General features: G+C 44.9%; 1 protein-coding gene across 4 annotated transcripts in view; it reads right to left on the bottom strand.

The window, feature by feature from the left end:
- CCDC88C (coiled-coil domain containing 88C) overlaps positions 1–16786 on the bottom strand; it is a 91793-nt gene extending 75007 nt beyond the window's left edge. For 2 of the 4 annotated variants that reach the window (XM_038180263.2, XM_027459250.3), the window contains exons 1-3: positions 16436–16786; positions 16238–16338; positions 8221–8329 (exon numbers count right to left, since the gene is read on the bottom strand). In XM_038180263.2, coding sequence (XP_038036191.2) covers positions 8221–8329; positions 16238–16338; positions 16436–16495 — 270 coding nt within the window. In that variant the 5' untranslated portion in view covers positions 16496–16786. The remainder of the gene's footprint in view (positions 1–8220; positions 8330–16237; positions 16339–16435) is intronic. The other 2 variants (XM_027459248.3, XM_027459251.3) reach the window with 1 other exon arrangement.
- Between the last annotated feature and the right edge of the window lie 2179 nt (positions 16787–18965).

The following is an 18965-nucleotide window of genomic DNA, read 5'->3' as shown; positions in this document are numbered from 1 at the left end:
GCACAAGCATTTGCCTCAGATCAAGACAGTGTAGAAAAGTATTGTTTACAGTATAAAAAAAACTATTAAAAGCAGTGTGTGGTAAGGTGCATTTGTTACAAACCTTTCCAACAAAAGCTATTTACATGCAATTAGAACAGAAAGCCCAGGCCTGCTGATTGAGATGCAGAGCAATGACATCTTCGCTCAACAGGGTCAGAGACGTTTCTGGAACTGACAGGAATGAGCCTTGACCCCAAACCTTACCCCAGACACAGGGCTGTGTAAGAGCAAGACTGAGGACACAAGCCAGTGTGCCACAGCACTGCATGTGACAATCTCGGTGAAAGCCACCCTGGATTAAAGAATGCCTTTACAGACAGAATGTGCAAATATAAGAAAATAAATCACCTTGATTTGCTACTTGCCATTAAAAAGCAGAAATCCCTTGTTTAAGGAACTGCCATGCAATTCGGGGATTTGTTTTGCAATCATACCTTACATTTTTGTGGAATTTATCTTCTCATCTCTTTCAATATTTTTTTAAAAGGTCTAAATGACACCGAATCCATTACGGAAACAAAACCAATAATGTGCTATTTAATTTTGATTACAGTCTTTTAGCAAAAATAAATCTCAAACCTATTATCAAAGGGCAAGCAGCCCAGTTTCCAACATACCTGAAATCGTCAGCCTCTATAAAAAAAAACTCAGTTCTCTCATCAGCAAAATTTCAGCTGACACAAAATGGGACATTGGATTTAAGTTTGGGCAGGTGTAAAGTAAATACTGCTGTATGGAGCTATTCCATACTGTGAAACTTGTACAGATTGCCTCCATTTGATTCTGCCTCTGTACTTATGCCTCTACAGCGGTCAGTCCCATATATGATAGGGTCATCTTCACTCTGTTCTTTTATGCCAGCAAAAATGCATTAAAAACCTGGGGACCAGGCCAAGAAGCAGGTAGTGCCAGTAGCTGACACCTTCCCTTCCCCAGCCAGCCTGCACTAACAGATGATGCTTTCAAGTCACATCTTTGACAACCAGCCTTTGACAACACTCTGAACCCTACCTGTGAACACTGCCCCACTGTTCTGACCACCACACAAATAAATGTATTTCTATTTTAGGACACTGTTCCTCTCTCCTCAACTAGGTTTCTTCATTTGTCTGCACCAGGAGCTCACACCCTTCTAGCTTATTAAGGGAAGCAACAACAACCTATTATGTCCTCTCCCATATCGTAGCTCCAGGAAATTACAGGCAATAAAGTAGTTTAAACGCCAACCTATTCTCTTCCATCTGTTTGAGGTCACTGTTTCATTCAGTATTAAAATACACACAGAGCCTCCGGGGGAAAGATGTGTCTTTTAAAGCTCAGTCCTCCATTAAACTTTCTGACACAATTCAATGTATTAGCTGAAATGCATCCCAGAATCACAGCCAGTCATCCCAACGAGGCGTCCAACAGCGTACCTCTAACCACCTGAGATGGTAGCTCTCACAGCACTGGGAACCTTTCAAACTGACTTCTGCAGAAATTTATTTCAGCTCCAGGGAAGAAATGGTTCTCTCTGCCAGTTCTTTTCTCTCTGAAACGCTTGATAGCAGGACCTACATAAAAAGGTTACAATCTTGGCGATGGGTCCTACGTTCCACTTGCAGAAGAGCAGTGCTGCTGCTTCCAGGCAAAGGCCCAAGACGGAGAGGCCACATCACCAGTTTGGCATCCCCCAGGACACCTACCCCACGGCTAGTAGTAATTCACATGCCCAGCACCCACCACTACAATAACTGCCCAACTTCACAGCGCCAGCCTTGTGTACAACCTTCACGTTTTGTGATCATGCTACTGCAGAACAGAAAACCCAGCCAAAAATACTTGTTGCTGCAGAACCAAGAAGGACTCTTGGAGCTAAGCACTGCATAAACACACATGCAAAGAGTCTGCGCCTGTGGCACGTTCAAACCAACTAGCAAAATTAAACAAAAAATAGGAGCAGAAACAAACGTGGTGCTGACAACATCACACTCCAGGTCACATCAGCGACTGGGGCAGCATCCCCCCAGTCTCAGCCTACAGCCTTAGCGAAACACTGAGCATCTCCGACACAGAGTCTTAGTACTGACTTCTTTGTTATCCTAATTTACTTACTGTACACTTATATGAAAAAAGCACCTCAGTGGCTCCTCATCGTTTGTACGTGCAGCTGCCAACATAAGGCCGCAGAAACCTGTATGCTACCTGTGGTAGGTGCACCAACGCAGCTCCCCACACAGACACGATTCAGGAGGCTGTATGCATACAGCCCACTCGGCTAGACAAAAAAGGGAGAGAACGTACACTTAAGAGTGCATGAGATCAGCAAAGTATTTGAATTAGAAAGAGCTTATCTGGTGCAGCTTTTCATGTCTTGCTCTTGACATTCTGGGTTAATAATCTTGGAATTTAAAGCCTGAGATGATGAAAGGCTCCCCCCCACACACACTGCCAAGTTGCTAAATTAAGATTTCTAGGGAACAGGAATCAAAGAAAAGCAGTCACCCAGGCACATTGTATTTAACACAGCAAATGGGCAAGATTAGCAAAAATACAAGTTCAGTTTTATCATCTAATTCAGTAGGCCACTGTGAGCATGAATCCTTCCCCTCAGAGAGAGGGATATTTTTCCACTTCAGAAAATGGGCATTTATGTGTATTTCTAGCATTTTGGTGTTTGCTTTGCTAAAGACTGGATTCCTAGGCCACTAGAATTAGCCTGCCTAGTAGGGAAAGATTTCAGCTCACAGAAAAGGACATTGCCACTTCCAGGACTTTATTTATAGCTCCAATACAGTTGCCAGTTCAAAACTTGTGCCCAAATCTGGAGCTCAAAGCTTCAACTCCTCTCTGCAGCCCAACCAAAAGCTCTCAGCCTGACTCAGTGCTTCAGCTACAGAAGCAGCAGTTGTTCATTGATCTGGAAGCTACTGGTACTGCGAGACCTCAGCTGACCCACAGGGAGAACAGCTTTTGACCCAGCCTGAAGACAGAACTGCCCCTCTGCGATGGAGGTTACCGTCACAGCACTACTACAGCCCCAGTGCCAAAGAGCCCACAGCGACAGCCAAGCTTCCAGGCAGCTAACTCCTTTTAATTCATCTGCACATTGTTACTTACCTGATAAAAACCCCTGCTGCTTGTACTTGTTTTATAGCAATATGGAGCAGACAAGTAAAAGCAGAACACAGGCCTGAGAGACACACCTTAGGAAGTATGGCATCATTGCTCACCATTCTCTCTGCGCCCAGCTAAGTTAGTTTAGGCATGGAGGGTAGGATTTGAGGTGATAGCAAGTCTAAAACTTCAGTGAATGTCTCCATCTGTACTCCCCCATACTCTCACTTTAATAAAAATACTAAGGGATAGGAGTTTCTTACTCAAGCTCGTACCAAGGCACAGGCCTCAGTCATATCTCAGTACAGAACTCTTACGAATAGGCTTGCTTTTTTTTTTTCTTTTTCAATAAAGATATATTTCCAACCTATTTAGAAACATGAATCAATCTGCTAAGCATTCAGTGGCCACAACTACAGAAACTACAGGCAACACACACGGCCATGACCACACTGCAGCATTTCTTCTCCACATGCTCCGTCTGTGGTCATCATACCCATGAATGGGCTGAGCCAAAGGACGATAACATTCTTTTTTGCCCCCCTCTCTTCTCCACTAGCTTCAAGTTTTTATGTAAATTGCAGGAATTTTTGCTTGAGAGTACAGCATATACAGTTAGAGGGATTACCAGCATTTTTGAAGGCTAAGAAACTAGCTGACATCAATCCTGTTAATTTAGCTTTCTTTTATTTTTTAAGCAAACTGGTATCAAAGTGATTTTTAGTTGCTAGAAAAAACAAACTCTTGAATCCAAGCACTGACACAGGAACAGAGGAAGCACAACACAGACACTTCAAGATTCCCCCCCAGCCTGCCTAAGTCTCTTCCAAAACGGAGCATGAGCATGTTCTCCAAGCACTGTGAGATCAGGGCAGCTCCTCACACACAGTTTGAGTAGCAGCATCCACAGGCTTTATACATTCTCTACAGCATGGCAAAGAGATGGGTCAACACTCCCAATTTTTGAGCTTTCTCCTTTCCTTGTTGGATTGGACAGAACCAGCAACAATAACTCCTGCACAGGCTGTTGCAGTTTGTAGGTTTTATTTATTTTGTTTTTAAGCATTGCTAACAAACTCTGCCAGAAGCAGCAACAGTTGCACACCACAATGAAGTCAGTTGCCACAGCTGGGATTAATCAACCTCCAGAAAAGCAGCAGAAGGTATTGGGGCAATTAAGGACACGACTCAGTGTGAACCTGGGTCAAGCACATGTATTTCAGTGAGGCCAAACATTGCTAGGTTTTGTGATACTTGCACCTGAACTGTTTTCAAGCCAATTTAATTGGAGCAGTGGCTCCTTAGGGAAGCCCACAACAGAAACATTTCAAGGTGAAGAGAGCGCTCAGGAATAGCAGGGTAATTTCACCTCTGTCACACCAGGTATGCCAGTGTGAGCATGAGACCGCTGTTCCCAATCGTGTTACCAGCACAAGGCAGCAGGTCAGTCAGTTCCACATATACGGGTTAGCTGCAGTATTATGGGGTAGGTTTCACCCTTTGATGAGGATGCACATCCATCCCAGTGAAAAGTGGGCAAGTGTCCCTTCTCCGGTACACTCAGCTCTCTGGTGACCCTTTAAACCAAAATCCTCACTGCAGTCTCAGGCAGGGGCTGTTTCTCATTCTACAACACTGTTCCACACAAAACCGTTCTCAATTTTGGCTTAAAGGGCCTCAGTTCAGTCTGAACAAGACGAGACACATAAACCTCATACTGTGAGCAGCAGACACATTCTGCCTTGCTCAGCCCTTTGCTAAGGCATGGCACCAACTCCAGAAGTTTTATGGCCTGCCATTTCTCCAGCAGCCCAGTGCTTTAGCAGTTATTAAACACAGTTAATGACAGATTCCTTTGAATGCTCAAGAAATCCCACAGCAAAATGAGTAATTTGCCTCATTTCCAAAGAGAAGGCTCTCAGGCCAGCAACAAACCTGCAAAGTGTAAGTGCTCAAACAGCAAGAAACACAGAGATGTTATTGCCTGTTACCAAGAGTAACCATTCTTACATACCTGGCTATAAATATATGTATTTATTATGTATATATATTTATATATATATATACACACACACACACAACTGTAGCAACCAAAGTTGTCTCCGCATTTTAAAAAATCTTAACATTTATCTTCACAGCCATCAACAATCAGGTTCTGTGTACGTGAAAACCAACAAGGTAATTCTAAGAAGTTATTAATGAACAAATTCAGCTATCGAGCTTCCAAAAATGAGAGTTTATTTGAACTGGAAAGGCGCTTCTTCATTGCAATTATGATCTGAAGCGTCACTTAGCTTCTGAATATCAGATTTATTTTAGTAGCCACTGATGTCACCTTCCTCAGATACATGGATTCCAGTACCATGGATTAATGCCATCTCTCCAATTGTTCCTGCCTAGCACACAGAGACCAATAATCCTTCGTTCCTACCAGTGTCCCTCTGTACAGCATGAAGAGACATTTTCTCATTCTAGAAGACCCAGCCTATCAAATTCAGTAACTAAGCCATAAACTTGACTCGGGTCCGTTAAGTGAAAGGGAATGCAAAGTGTCAAGGCCAACACTGTATTTTTAGAGCTCGTTTCCCTTGAGGAAGCAGCAAGTTCATGTTCCCATTGTTTGTCAGGAACTTTTCCCTCCCACTTCTAGTCTGCAACAAGAATTCACAACGTGTGAATTTTCACTTTAACCTTGTCTAATATATCAATATTGCTGCAAACAATGCACACAACTTCAACCCGTTTTAAAAGAATCTGTAATATTTAGAAAAGGCCCAACAATAGATATTCCAAGCCATCTATATTAAACTGTTTAGTTGCATGTTGAAAAAACACTAATCAAAACTACTGATCTCAAATCCTAAAACAATAGAAGCCCTCTAAATATCTAACATTAGTACATACGTGATGTACTCTACATCAATCACAGAGAGAACTCAGTTACAGTATAGATGGTGTTAACTCCTCCCAAACTACTGCGAGCTGAAGGCCGCACACAGCATCACAAGAAAGGGAACCTCAGATTGGCACTGAAATCTTGGATTGACCCTGAACATCTGACAGTGACAAGGACAAATAAATTTCTTATACAGTGTCATCATCACCAAAAGACTATTTTTATTTGAAGCACTGCTGTAATCACACATTCTCAGGAGCAAATGCAAATAATGATCAGCTCTCATGACTGCTCTGTTCACATATAGTATACGTAGTCTTCAGGCAGCAAGACTGATAGTACTTGATTTCTGGGCTACAAGAGGTACATCACTCCTTGCCTCCTGAAAGCCTCAACTACTGTTTTTAATTGAAAACTCTGCATCTTAACCTATTTCAGCAGTTCCTATCTTTATTGGATTATGATTACACAGCCCAACAGCTAGGACAACAAGACACCAAAGAACATATCACACAATTGTGAACCACATTTCTTTTTTTCTGAATCTGTTCTCTCTTCATATACTATTAAAAGAGGTCAGATTATCAAGACAAAGAACTCATATGAATAAAAAGCTTTAGAGTTTCAAGACCCGAAGAACCAGATTCTCAGAATGTAAATCTTGAGTGGATGGGGAAGGAAGGAGAGAACCTAGTCGTGTCTATTGTCCCCACATTTAGTCCTTTTTCACTGTAGACTCTGTATACACCAACACTGTTCAGTGGGTAGCAGAGAAACTGAAAAAATAATCTTCAGCTTCTGATTATGACCAAATGGAATTTCCCATTAGAAGTCACCAGCCTTAGAAATGACATCACATTGTATCAGCTTCTCCTATTCTCAACAACAGAGACACAGGTCAGATGTCTTCAGAAATACAGTGTCCTCCCACACCTCAAAACTAAACTGCACCCTCCATTTTCCTCATCCATGTGACTTTTTCACAAGTCTCTCTCTCTCCACTAGGCTTCCTGCAATAAATCCAGAAGCAGAGTGGCAGTAACATGGGAAGCAGTAGGTGGGGCTCTGGAAGACAGTGGCATCAAAAGACACGACTGTGGTTAAGCATTGCATCTTTTCTGTATTTTGAAGACAGAGTACACAATCTCTCTTCTGTATGTACAGAAAAAGCAAGGTATCCAGGATTAGCACATTCAGTTTAGTTTTGCCCATTATAGGGCAAAATGTCCACTGAGGCATATTTACAGGAGCATTTCAACAATCCTTGTTTTTTTACCAGTCTGGTTTATACCATGCAACATTCAAATTTGGCAAAACTTGTATAAAAGGCAACAGCAGAACAGTTACTTCTCTCAGCAAGGAGCCAAAATATACACAACAGTATGCATGCTGAAATTCTATTTAGAGCAACTGAATTCACTCCTATGGCTTTCCAACAGACCCCAACATGTATCTCAGTCCACAGAACTGCTCAGCTGTCACCACCCTGGCTTTAGGAGAACACTGTTACAGTAGAGAAACACTGACGGTCAGTTCAAGGGTGTCACCTAAGAAGTGCACCATTTGTGAGAATTTACAGTTCTTACTGCATTTAATTCTGATGAAGCAGAAGGTGGCCAGAACTTACAACTAGCTTAATGCTTAAAGATTAGGAAAAGGAAAAAAAAAATTACAGTGCATGAAGTCTGTCTTGAAGATAAGATCAAATTCATTTTTCCTAATTAGTAATATATAAATTTGTGTTTGTATATAAGTCTAGCATTGAAGATAATCCCGCATAATGAATTTTGGTGGCAACCCTGTTAAGAGAAATTTACTTGTTTTATACACATTTTATACCCAAAAGCACTATCAATTTCAGTAAAGCTCTCCCACCTCCACAAGAGTCTTTCTACTACATGTATCACCAAGAGGCATCACAGCCTCCAAGCACACCTTCTTTTGACAAAAAAAGTGAAAAAAAATAAGAGATTAGAGTGTGGTCAGAAGCACAGCCTATGGCCATGGGGGATACAGAAGGTAGGCAGTGTTATTTGATAAGGAAAGCATGGCTGAAAATACTTTTACACTAACATAACTTCCTCTTGTTTCCCGTGGCAAGTTTCTTTTCAAGCCACCAGCTCCTGCATTAACTGAAACAATAAAACAATCACCACAGATCAAGGAGCAAAGAGCAGGAATCTTACCTGATAGTAAGTCTTAATGTTTCTGACTAAAATGGTCAGGTTTTGAACCCGAAGATAGATGTCATTATTCACGTGCTTGTTAACACGTTGGTTGGTTGGCCGAGGATCTCTAGGAACAGAAGAAAAATAAAATCAATTATTATTCATTTTCTTGGTTCTAAAACTTAACATCTCCTTAATGCACTATTAGGAAGACCCTTAAAATACTTGTTCATTAAGTGAACTGACATAAGTATGCGTGACACGTATATATTAATTCATGATACAGAAAGCTCATTACCTTTGGACCTGTGTGTAACTGGGAAGTCTTCCTGCATGTCACCTACTTTAAGTTAACCCACACAGCAATTCAGGGCAGCTTCCTTCCTTCCCCTACATTTCCTTGAAGCATAGAGCATATTTAGTGTGTGCACACTAAACTGAAACAGTCTTTGTTAATAATGGTTTTATCTTACCCAAAGAAAGGCAAGCCTAGAGAAGACAACTAAACCTTGGCTTTAGGGTTTTAGGACTAGAGGAGGGTGTTAACCCCTGATCAATGATCACCCTGCAAACTGTAAAACGCAGATATATTATACACACTAAGGAACTGGAGGGAAAAAGGAGCACTGCACTTTTACTACATCCAAATCATCACGTTAGATTCTCTCTCATATATCATGTGCCATAAATAACAGCTCTAATTCTAGTCTTCAAGTCTTCTTCTTTTTCTAGGCTTCAAAGTTTTTATATTTCAAATAAATATTGACTCAAATAGGCATATGATTCTAGGACAAGGGAAAAAAAAATCATGTGAAGATAAGGGAAAGATCTAAAGCTTTTGTCAGATTTTAGTGGAAGTCAGTCAAAATTGTACCAAAGGCAATTTTACTTCTGACATTAAAAAAGGCAAAAGGCTGCAAATGATTAATATATGTACGTCAGATCCTCTGTGCGCACCCTAACACGTTGGCAAGAAAACCTGAAAATCTTTATCTGCCAATACCACAGATCAAAGCCAAGCATTTACCCATAATAAAGGCTCTTATCAGCAAACTCCTACGCAATCCAAACACCTGCCTCCCAGAGCCCTGCTTTGGCTGTTAATTAAGCCATTCACAGCTCTTCCAGGGCCAAATATTGAACTCTAGCACTGACAAGGAAATAAGAGAGGAATTGATCCAATATTTATTTTAAAAAATTATCCTTCGAAGTTCACATGAGTATGTCAGAGAGCTTTTACATTTCTTTTCAAATGCACAATTATCCCAAAGCACTCCTCTAGTGAAAGCAGTGCTTTATGTATAAATACAGAGAGGGAGATTCCAGAGACAGAAAGAAGACTGTCTTGGCAGCAGATAAAATCAGAGACAGAGTTGATGTACCAGGGTTCAAACAGTTTACTGATGTAAACTGGCAGGGCTCTCCACAGCCCTTACACGAGGAAAGGATTTGGGGTGCTGATTGGTACTGTAACCAAGTATGAAAAAGAGAACAGAGGCAAGCCTAGCAAGCTTTTAGAGTAAAATCTGTATTAAGGATTTCCAAATAGTTTCTGGTTTTCACACCAGAAGTGTGAACAATTCCATTTCACTGATGCTCAGATAGGGGTGTGGGAGCCATACCAGTATTGCCAAGCAATGTCTGTGTCTTCAGCAACACAGCAAGGGAAGTGTAAATGGCTTGGAGATTACCGTGTCTCCAAGCCCTCTCAGAGCAGATGTTGACAGAATTCAATCCTGAAGGAAGCTGGAAGCTTAGCCTTTCTAGGCAAGGTCATGACAACAAACCAGGAAGCTAAAAGGGAAGAAACTTTCAGTAGAGAGAAGCTGGCCAAGGAGAAGGGCAAACTGAAATTCCCCTGTTCCACGGGCAGGCAGCAGAACCAGGTCTACAGCCAGGAAGAGAAAGCCTCAACTATTTGGCAGCAGCTGCTGTACTGAACAATGGGGAAAGAAAATGCTGCTGTTTTCACACATTATCTGCTAAAAAGCACTTTGTTAAACAATAAAATCCTACAATTTCACAACAATACACTTCATACACATATTGGAGATAGTACTAAACGGTTAACTCTGAGTCCCCTCTGTACAGCAGTTCCGGTGACTCAGCCACTTAAGGTTTGCTTTCTCTTCCCCCTAAGTTTCCCCAGCCCTGAAATTCATTTCTTCTAAAATGCTGCCTCAGCCTCCAAGCCCCCCTTGCCCTTCCCCTGCCCCTCAGAAGCCATGCAAAGCCAGACGGTGCACCCAGCAGCTCCTGCTGGGCCACCCCAGCCACAACTCCAGCCCCAAGGTGCACCAGCAGGACTGGAAGATGAGCCAGAAAAAGCTTGTTTAAAAACACAACGCTCCCCAAACACTCTCAAAACATGGCAAAAGCCACAAAACACACCCACCAGACACAGCAAAGGAGAGGCGGTTTCTTCAGCAGTTACAGACTTGGCTTTCAGAAGTAGGTAAAACAGAAAAATCCTGCTTTCAACACGAGACCTGCTTGTCTTTTGGCACTGAAGCTGGTCATCTCTTCACTAACACAAACAAGGGCCCTCAGAAGCAATCCTACGGCTTTTATCCCATCATCTTCATTAAAGGTAATCAGTTGCTCTGAGAGCCTTTAATGCCCTGACCTCAGGGTTCTCTTAACCTGGAGACAAGCACAGTCCGGGTGGCATCCCGCCTTCTCCTCACAGACACAGAAGTCAAAATGACTCTTGGGATTGCTGAATATGCTGTATAGCTAAATTCATCCCACAGATGCCTTCAGAAAGGACCCTTTTGCACAAGCTATGGAAGGCCAGCACTGTGCATACTTCAAACCACCACATGGCTTATTGTCTCCACAGGGAAAGCCAACAATTCCTTCTCATCAATCAACATCCCACTACTTCTTAATCATCCTTTTCTTCAAATTGTTATTTTAAACCCTGGATCAGAAGGGGCAACTCGCTGACACAGCAGGTCTGAGGTGTCCTGCTTATGGTGAGAGAAAGCCCAGGAAGGAATGAGGTGCCAAAAGCATCCCACAGCCACAACCTCAAGAGAAGCAAAGATGACTTCAGTGCACGAGACAGAGAAGCTAAGAAGCCAGAGACAGCAACGTACTCAAAACACCACAGACTGCACAACCTGATCTACAGCAGGGGAAGGTGGGAAGATGAAACAAAGTCCAAAATGAGTAAAAGTGCCTGGCTAAAATCACACAACAAGAGGCAAGTTCTGTGCTTAAATAAGTTTCTATCTTTGAATACACAGCGCTGCTGGTACTGCACTGTACATATTATAGCCTTGTTCAGTTAGTGACGCTCCTTCATAAATGAGCTTTATTGGCAGAAACTCTTCCCAGCAGTCACACTGAAAACTGAGGAGGGATATTTGGCAGCAGTAACCAGATAAACCAAAAGAATCAGTGTCTGAATGTATCTGAAGGAAACCAGTGAAACCAACCTCAATGAGATTTTATTTTTTCCAGTTCTGATGTTTCATCTTTCCCTTATGCAAAAATAAAAATTGCAGCCCTGATGTTTTTTTAAAAACCACCTACTCTTCACGATCAAAGATCTTCACTAAATAGGACGGAGGCAGTGTGACAGGCGTGACCATGGGCGGCCCTCACCAAACAAGTAAAAAAACCAAGCCAAACCACCAGAAGGAAGGTCTCGGGCCTCACTGTATACACAAGCATTTCAAATAAGTCCTCTGATCTGTATGCCTTCACCCCTATAAAAAGCCTGAAGAAGAGGAAAGGAATGGCAGGGAGGTGGGAGCTGAACCGTGAGCTCAGAGGATGTGGGGCTGTCAGCACCAGTGCCTGAATGATCACCCCCTTTAAGCCAACAATTAATCAACTAAAAGCAACAAATTAGGGAAAAAAACATATATTTTGTTTCTAGAATTCAAAACGACAGTCCTATTTAAGCAGTTTCTGACAAATAATTAAGGTAATTAATGGGGAAGCCCTCAAAGGCCGGAGGGTCATTAAATGTCAGCACAGATCAGAATGCCAGGTGTGTCCCACATCCCTGTCCCCAGCCAGCACCTGCACCTCCTTCCGCAGGGAGCTTGCTGACCCCAAATGCACCAGGTCTGCATTAGCCCAATTCTCATATAATTCTGTTTCCTCCTCTAACTTAAGGAGGAATGAGGACACTGAAGGCTGGAGGGGATTCTAAATTGCCTGAGAAATGGAAGAAAGCTTGAACGTGATTTTAAGTTGAACGGATGTGTATCTTTAGCTGCCCATTCCTCATGCTGCTTGCTGCAAACCACACGAAGCAGGCACCAGCCCCTTGGCTGTTCCTGTCACGAGGTCTAAATTAAAGAAGGCAGAGTGACTACCTCACACCGAGGCAGCTGCAAATGAAATCAAGAAATCCATTATTGTGAACTTTTATGTGGTTTTAATACAAATGGTTTAATCAGATGTATTCCTGACACACACTTCTGCTTCCTGAATGTTTTAACAGGAACGCAGAACCTACAGTCAGAGGGATTAGAACAAGTCAATATTAGAGCGCTGAGGTGCCTGCATGTATAAACCCCTCACATAATTTCCCAAATAGAGCTTCCAATAAGAAGTTAAACAGGGTAAATATTTGCTTACACTCAGGGGTATTATGCCACAGCTGCAACCGTAACGCTGAAGGCAGTCTATTCAGTGTCACCACGTGCTACGTTCATACCAGGAAGTGATACACAACCACCTAAGATAGTTCTTTAAAATTTGCCCACAGAGAAGCTCATTTACCTGACACACACAAATCTGCCAGAAACACAGCAGATCCCCTATGAACATTCACGTAAGCACTTCCGCACACAGAGCCTTAACCTGCCACTGTAAATGTGCAAAGTCAACGCGGCCTCCATGCACTAACATGTTGGGGTAGACACGTGGACTGAACACAGGAAGAGGAAACCACCCATTTACAGCAAAATGACTTGAAAAAGTTAGGTCTTTAAGATACAAGTGGGAATCCAAAGGCTGCTGCATGCCTCTTCCTACTGGATTTACCTGTATAAACACCACAATTCAAAGCGATGCAGTCTCTAGCTACCTTTTTAGAAGGGTCTCACGCCATTAGGGGTCATCTAAAAAAGCCATGCAGCAGAGCCCAGCAGCTGGCTGTCTACTGACCAGGCCATGGCCAGAGCCTGCTTCATCTCTAAGGAGAACAGGGTGAAGACACAGCCCTGCTTTCACTCCCACACAGCAGGCACCCGACAGGCAGGAAGAGGGACAAACGTCACCTACCACCCCCCCAGTGACATGGTCGCCTTGCTGATATGAACCCACTATCTAAAAACATCAACGCCACAACATCACAGCATTGGGATCTTCTCCACCCATTCCAAGTTGCCAGACTTGGGAGAAATCCAACCTATTACAACAGGAACTGGAGAGTGACTGAACTAGTACAGCCCTCCCTGCACCTCAAACAGCCCTGCTTTTGCGTGAACTCATTCTCAACAGGTATATCTGGATTTCTTCACAGAGCCACCAGACTTTCTAGCCACGTATGAAATTTCAACTCTGCTTAGCTGGAGGACAACAAGCATTTTAGTTTTAATAAGGAAATTCAAAAGAATTTGGCTTCTGAAACCTTCATCAGAAGAAACCTGTTGGTCTGCAGCAAAGTACTGCATCACACCCGGTGTCTAGATGTAGGGTCATATGCCCGTGTTATTTGTGCTGCAGTAAGCAGGCAAACAAAGTAACCTGAATAACTAAAACTGAAACAACACACAGGCAAGAATACAGCTAACCACAACATGAGGGCAGCTATTTGACTCTCTGCGTGCACGCACATGTATGCAGGCACACGTGCTTTCAGGCAATGAAGGGTATCATGGCATACCAAATTCTATCATATTTCTTAAAGGCCCTCATTAATACAATTTCACCAGGAACAAATCTCAAGCCAAGCACTAAGAGTCATCCTCAGGGACCAAGGCTTGCCAAACTGGTGAGCAAGCATTTTAAAAACACATTTGTTTTTTTTTTATTCTGAAAACTTTGCAGGGCAGAAACACTCCTTGAAAAGCCTTCCCAATCTACAGGTAAGGAGTAATTGCATCGCAAGTTCTAAAGGTTAGGTCAGAACAAATGAAGGTCACAGACAGCACCCTGCTCAGTCAGAATACATAAATACAGCCAGGATCTTTCCTTAGTTAAACAGCTTCAGGCTCTCAGTAGAAATGTCTTAATTTCAAGCTCCCCCACCATCATTAGAAACACTGCCAAAGCTGCCTAAAAAGGGGAAAAAAAGCTTCAATTGTGAATAATGGGTCAGTTTCCTACTCAGTCCTGCCTGTGCTTCCCTCAAGAACACTGTGGCACTGCTGGCAGAGATCTATCTTCTGGAAGAAACAGACTTACTTTCCTGACTCCCTAAGGCAAGTAAACATGCCAGGGCATTTCTCACCAACATGATAACCCAGAAAACTCCAACTAGCGTCCCTGCACTGTTAGTCGATACACTTAAATTCCTCATTTCAAGAAGCTTTTATTGCTCACTCCCTGTCCCCAGAGCACCATTAAGTTGCTCCACAGACCCGAACAACTTTATGTCACCTCAGATATTACAACTGGCGAATTACAGAATACTTAAGTTTGTTTATTGTATATGTCAACTGATAAAGCACTTCTCAAATCTATCACTCGCTTCAGAATCTTACAGTCATTAAATATCACAAATCTTCTGCCCATTTAGTAACCAAAATTGGGAGTGACTAAGTTCATTTTCCTTGTTTTGAAATAATTAATTATTTCACACATTAGAGAATGGTGACAGTCTAGTTAAATCTGCAGCAGACTCACAATCACTGTGGGTCCTTGACACTTTGGTTGGTTTGCTCTGATATATGACCACTACGTTTGGTGCAAAGTTCTGTTTCCCACACTTTGGAAAAGGTACAAATCCGCGTTTGAATGCTCATGCTCAAGGCTCCAATTTGCAGAAAGTTCTCTTTTGGAAGCATAATTATTCCTCAGAAATGCTAGAATTTGCATCTTCCTTTTACAACTAGCACTTTACTCCATTTTACACTACTACTGCATCAACCCCAAGTGGGGTGACCGATCTGGGTCCTTTTCTGAATCATGAATCTGCACCTTCAAATCTTCACTGTCCAAGTTCCAGTACAGAATTTCCAACGTTAGCAATAACGAAACCAGAAGAAAGCTCGATTGTCTTTAGAGCTGGTGCAGCCAGGTACCAGAAGATAGCAGAACTTGCTAACTTGAGCAGGTGGGGCACAGCTTCTCGTACTTTTTTTTGTTACTTTTCAAAAAAAAAAAAAAAAAAAAAAACACATTTAAAGACCCTAATACCTAATATGTGCTCTTCATTTATGTGCTTGAAGTTGGCCTAACATCACAAGTCACTGGGTGAGCCTTACTCGGTTTCATTCTGTGAGGAGGGCAGTACCAGAACTGGGTGAAGCTGGAAGCTTCCTCCCCTGCGAGTCAAATACCTTTCCCTGCCAGCTCTTCATCAGATGCGTTTCAGAGTATTAAAAGCAATTACAGAGATGAAACAGAAACAGCCAGGATCTGTGCGCAGCAAAGCAGTGGCAGGAAAGGATGTGGTTAAAAATGCATGCTTTAGCGACAATTTACTTCAGTGTTAAGAGAAAAGAGTTATTTTCAGTTCGGGCTTTTAACCTACTTGTAAGTTTACTTGAGACATATCTCTGCAGCGCTGCCTGAGAGATACAGCAGCTAGCAAAGTGAAGTTTTCCCTTTGCCAACCTGTTTTTAACGCCAAATCTCACAAGACCACATAGACACGCTTCAGCTGCAACCTCCCCAGTAAAGCTTCACCCGATGAGGCGCTTTCGTTTCCTTATTTACCCTGCAGCACAGCCTCCCCCGAGGGGCACGCTCAGCACCGGGCAGCCGCCTAAAACCCTGCAAGACCAGGGCGAGCTGAAGCAGCAAAAGCAAACCCGGTGGGGACGGAGGGTTGAGTTTCGCCCCTTTCTTTCTGTCCCCCTCCGAAGGCAGGCAGCCCCCCCCGTGCCCCCGGCGCCCCGCTCACATCTGCAGCATGATCCTGTTGAGCAGCACGCCGTCCGCCAGCTCCATGTACATGCCCAGCTTGTCCTCGCTGCCGCTCGCCAGGGCGCCGAAGGTCTTCACCTGCCGGGGAGGGAAGGATGAAGGAGGGCAAGGCAGCGCCGCGGCCGAGGCAGGTGCCTCGGGAGCCGCCCGCCGGCCGCCTGCCCCCCGGACTCACCCAGGTGACCAGCGGGCTCTGCAGGAAGAGCTCCAGGAGCTCGGACACGGTCACGTCCATGTCGCCGGGAGGGCGCGGCAGCGGGGCCGGCTCACTCGGCAGACAAAGGCGCCGAGCCCATGGCCCCGCCGCCGGGCAGCGCCCGCCTACAGCGGCGGCGAGCCGCGCCTCATCGCCCCCCGGCCCGGCGGAGCGCGGCGAAGGGGAGCGGGGACGGGAAATGGCGGCGGGGCTGGGGGGGAGGCAGCGGCCGCCCGCGGGGGGTGGGCGCGGAGGCTCCTGCGGGGCCGCTCCCGGAGCCCGCGCGGCGCGGCCCCGTCCCGGCCCCGCTGCTACCTGCGGCGGGGCGCGGCCTCGCCCCGGCCACTACAGCCCCGCCGCCGTGACGGGCGGCGCCCGCCGCCAATGGGAGCCGCCGAGCGGCCGGCGCGGGCCAATGGGAGGAGGAAGGGGGCGGGAGGAGGCGAGGCGGAGGGTGCCCCCGCCCGGCCCTGAGGTGGCCGCTTGGGGGGTGCGGGGGCGGCTGGGTGCCCGCTCAGCGCCAGCGGGCAAAAAGGGGAAATCTCGGAGAAAATGGGGCTGTGCGCGAGCTCACGGCCGCTGCCTGTAAAACGAAGCGAGGGGCAAGCAGCACTCGGTCCTCGCCGCTGTCCCCACACAGCATCAGGTGGTTTGTTAGGGACAGCGCTGCCAAGGGGACAGCGCTGCTCGGCGGGGCCGCGCCTGGCAGCCCGTGGCTACAGCCCGTGGGCCGTGGCTAGTGGCTACAGCCCGTGGCTAGCAGCCTCTGGGCCCGCTGCTGCTCAGCACCCCCAGCAATCGCTCAGCAGGCAAATTGTTTCCCAGTGGGGTGGGGGGAGAGAGAGACAATAACTTACTTTATTTTAGTTAAAAATAATAATTCCAGGTAATCTGAGGTTCTTCCGTAATTCTAATGGAGTTTTTTCTGTTTCTTAGTTGTATCTGGATGACTACACCCTTTTATTTATCCCCAGAACAAGCGTGTTCTATTTGTCACACACAAGTCTTTCTCTATGCATCAATCACTCCAAAATGCACTTTGGCTATGCCTTGTTTAATCACAGTAAGCTCACAAAATGCATTTTGGATCTTACCAAGTCAGGCAAATCATTTCTGCAGTTCTTTTTCTTGCTGACCACTGGATCTCCCACCCCTATTTTCGAGAAGGGATGTGGGCACACGTGTGCGCAGCTCCGTTCTGTCAGGAGGGACAGATGTTGTTTTGCCTGTAGGAACTGAGCGGTTTGTAAGCAATCCATTACAGTGACAGACAATGTTGTTCATTGCAGCAGCCTGCTTGTCCCACGTAAGATCAGTTTTAATGATTTGCTTCACAAGGATCTTTATTTTAGGCAGCTGTGTAGGTAGAGTCAGTGTTAATCAGGAAACATGGCAATAAAACACAGATATATTAGTGGGAGGGTGGTGAGACCTCATGTGGGCATCTGAGAAAGGGAAACTTCCCCCAGGCTGGAGAGCAGGGGTTGCCCCGAGTTGGTCACCCCCCATCAGCCATTTTGAGGCGAGGTCAGCCCGAGGGAAGATGGCACCTTCCTGCCTGCACTACCCCTGCTTGCTGCCTGCTTCATTAGCCCAGCCCCACAGGGGGAAGTGTTCATGGAGGAAAACCTCCCTGCCCTTATTAAAGACACCAGGGGTAGCCCAAACCTCCAGGTCTGCATTTGGATGGATCCCATTCATTATACAGGAACAGCTAGCTCATGAACGTGCTATTTAAGCATGCTAATGATCAGGCATGTTTTGATCCTTAACCTTTGTGGACCAACACGATACCAGGGACCTGACCTCTGTGAGCTGCCCCTTACAACCTGGTGCAGCCACTTCTCTCCACGGTCCTTGAGAGGATGTACCAGCGGGTACAAACAGTTAAATCACACTTACCTTGTGTTGTGGGAACCATGTTGTCTCAGCTTTTCCGCCCCCAAAAAGAAGGGGGCTGCAGGGACGCTGTTTGCTGTAGCTGGAAGGACAAACAGCATGCTTTTGAGCGCAACAACTGCTCAGGTATGGCGAGAAGGGGAATGATTAATTATTTCTCAACACTTCAGAGAGACAGACTGCTATAATTTAACTTCTCCAAGCCTTGTGATCTCCTGTCTTGTGAATATATTTCATTAAATAAAATTTAAAGCTGTTGTGGTGCTTACAGCGGAGGATGATTGTGTTAATGAATAGTCAAAAGAAAAAGGACTTAATAATATTTGAAAAATACACAACCTCTTCAGAGAAGCCAGAATACAAACGCAAGAACATTTTCCTCCTTTTCACAGCCTGAATCAGACCCGTTTGTAGGAGCATGCCTCCAGAAACTCCTAAAAATCACAGAACAGTTGCTTTGTCAGATGTAGGGGTCACAAACCGTGAGACAGCTAAAGGGTGTGGGGATTGTCCTGCACCGTGGAGCACAGTTACAACAGCCCCGGTTTCTCACCCGGCGCAGGACTCGGCCGGGAGCCGCACGCTGCCTGCTCGGCCTGGGGGCACGGCC

Source organism: Anas platyrhynchos, chromosome 5 (assembly GCF_047663525.1).
Source record: "Anas platyrhynchos isolate ZD024472 breed Pekin duck chromosome 5, IASCAAS_PekinDuck_T2T, whole genome shotgun sequence".
In the NCBI taxonomy this organism is placed as follows: Eukaryota; Metazoa; Chordata; class Aves; order Anseriformes; family Anatidae; genus Anas; species Anas platyrhynchos.
The sequence above is the reverse complement of the archived record's forward strand: the minus strand, read 5'-3'. Positions and strand labels throughout refer to the sequence as shown.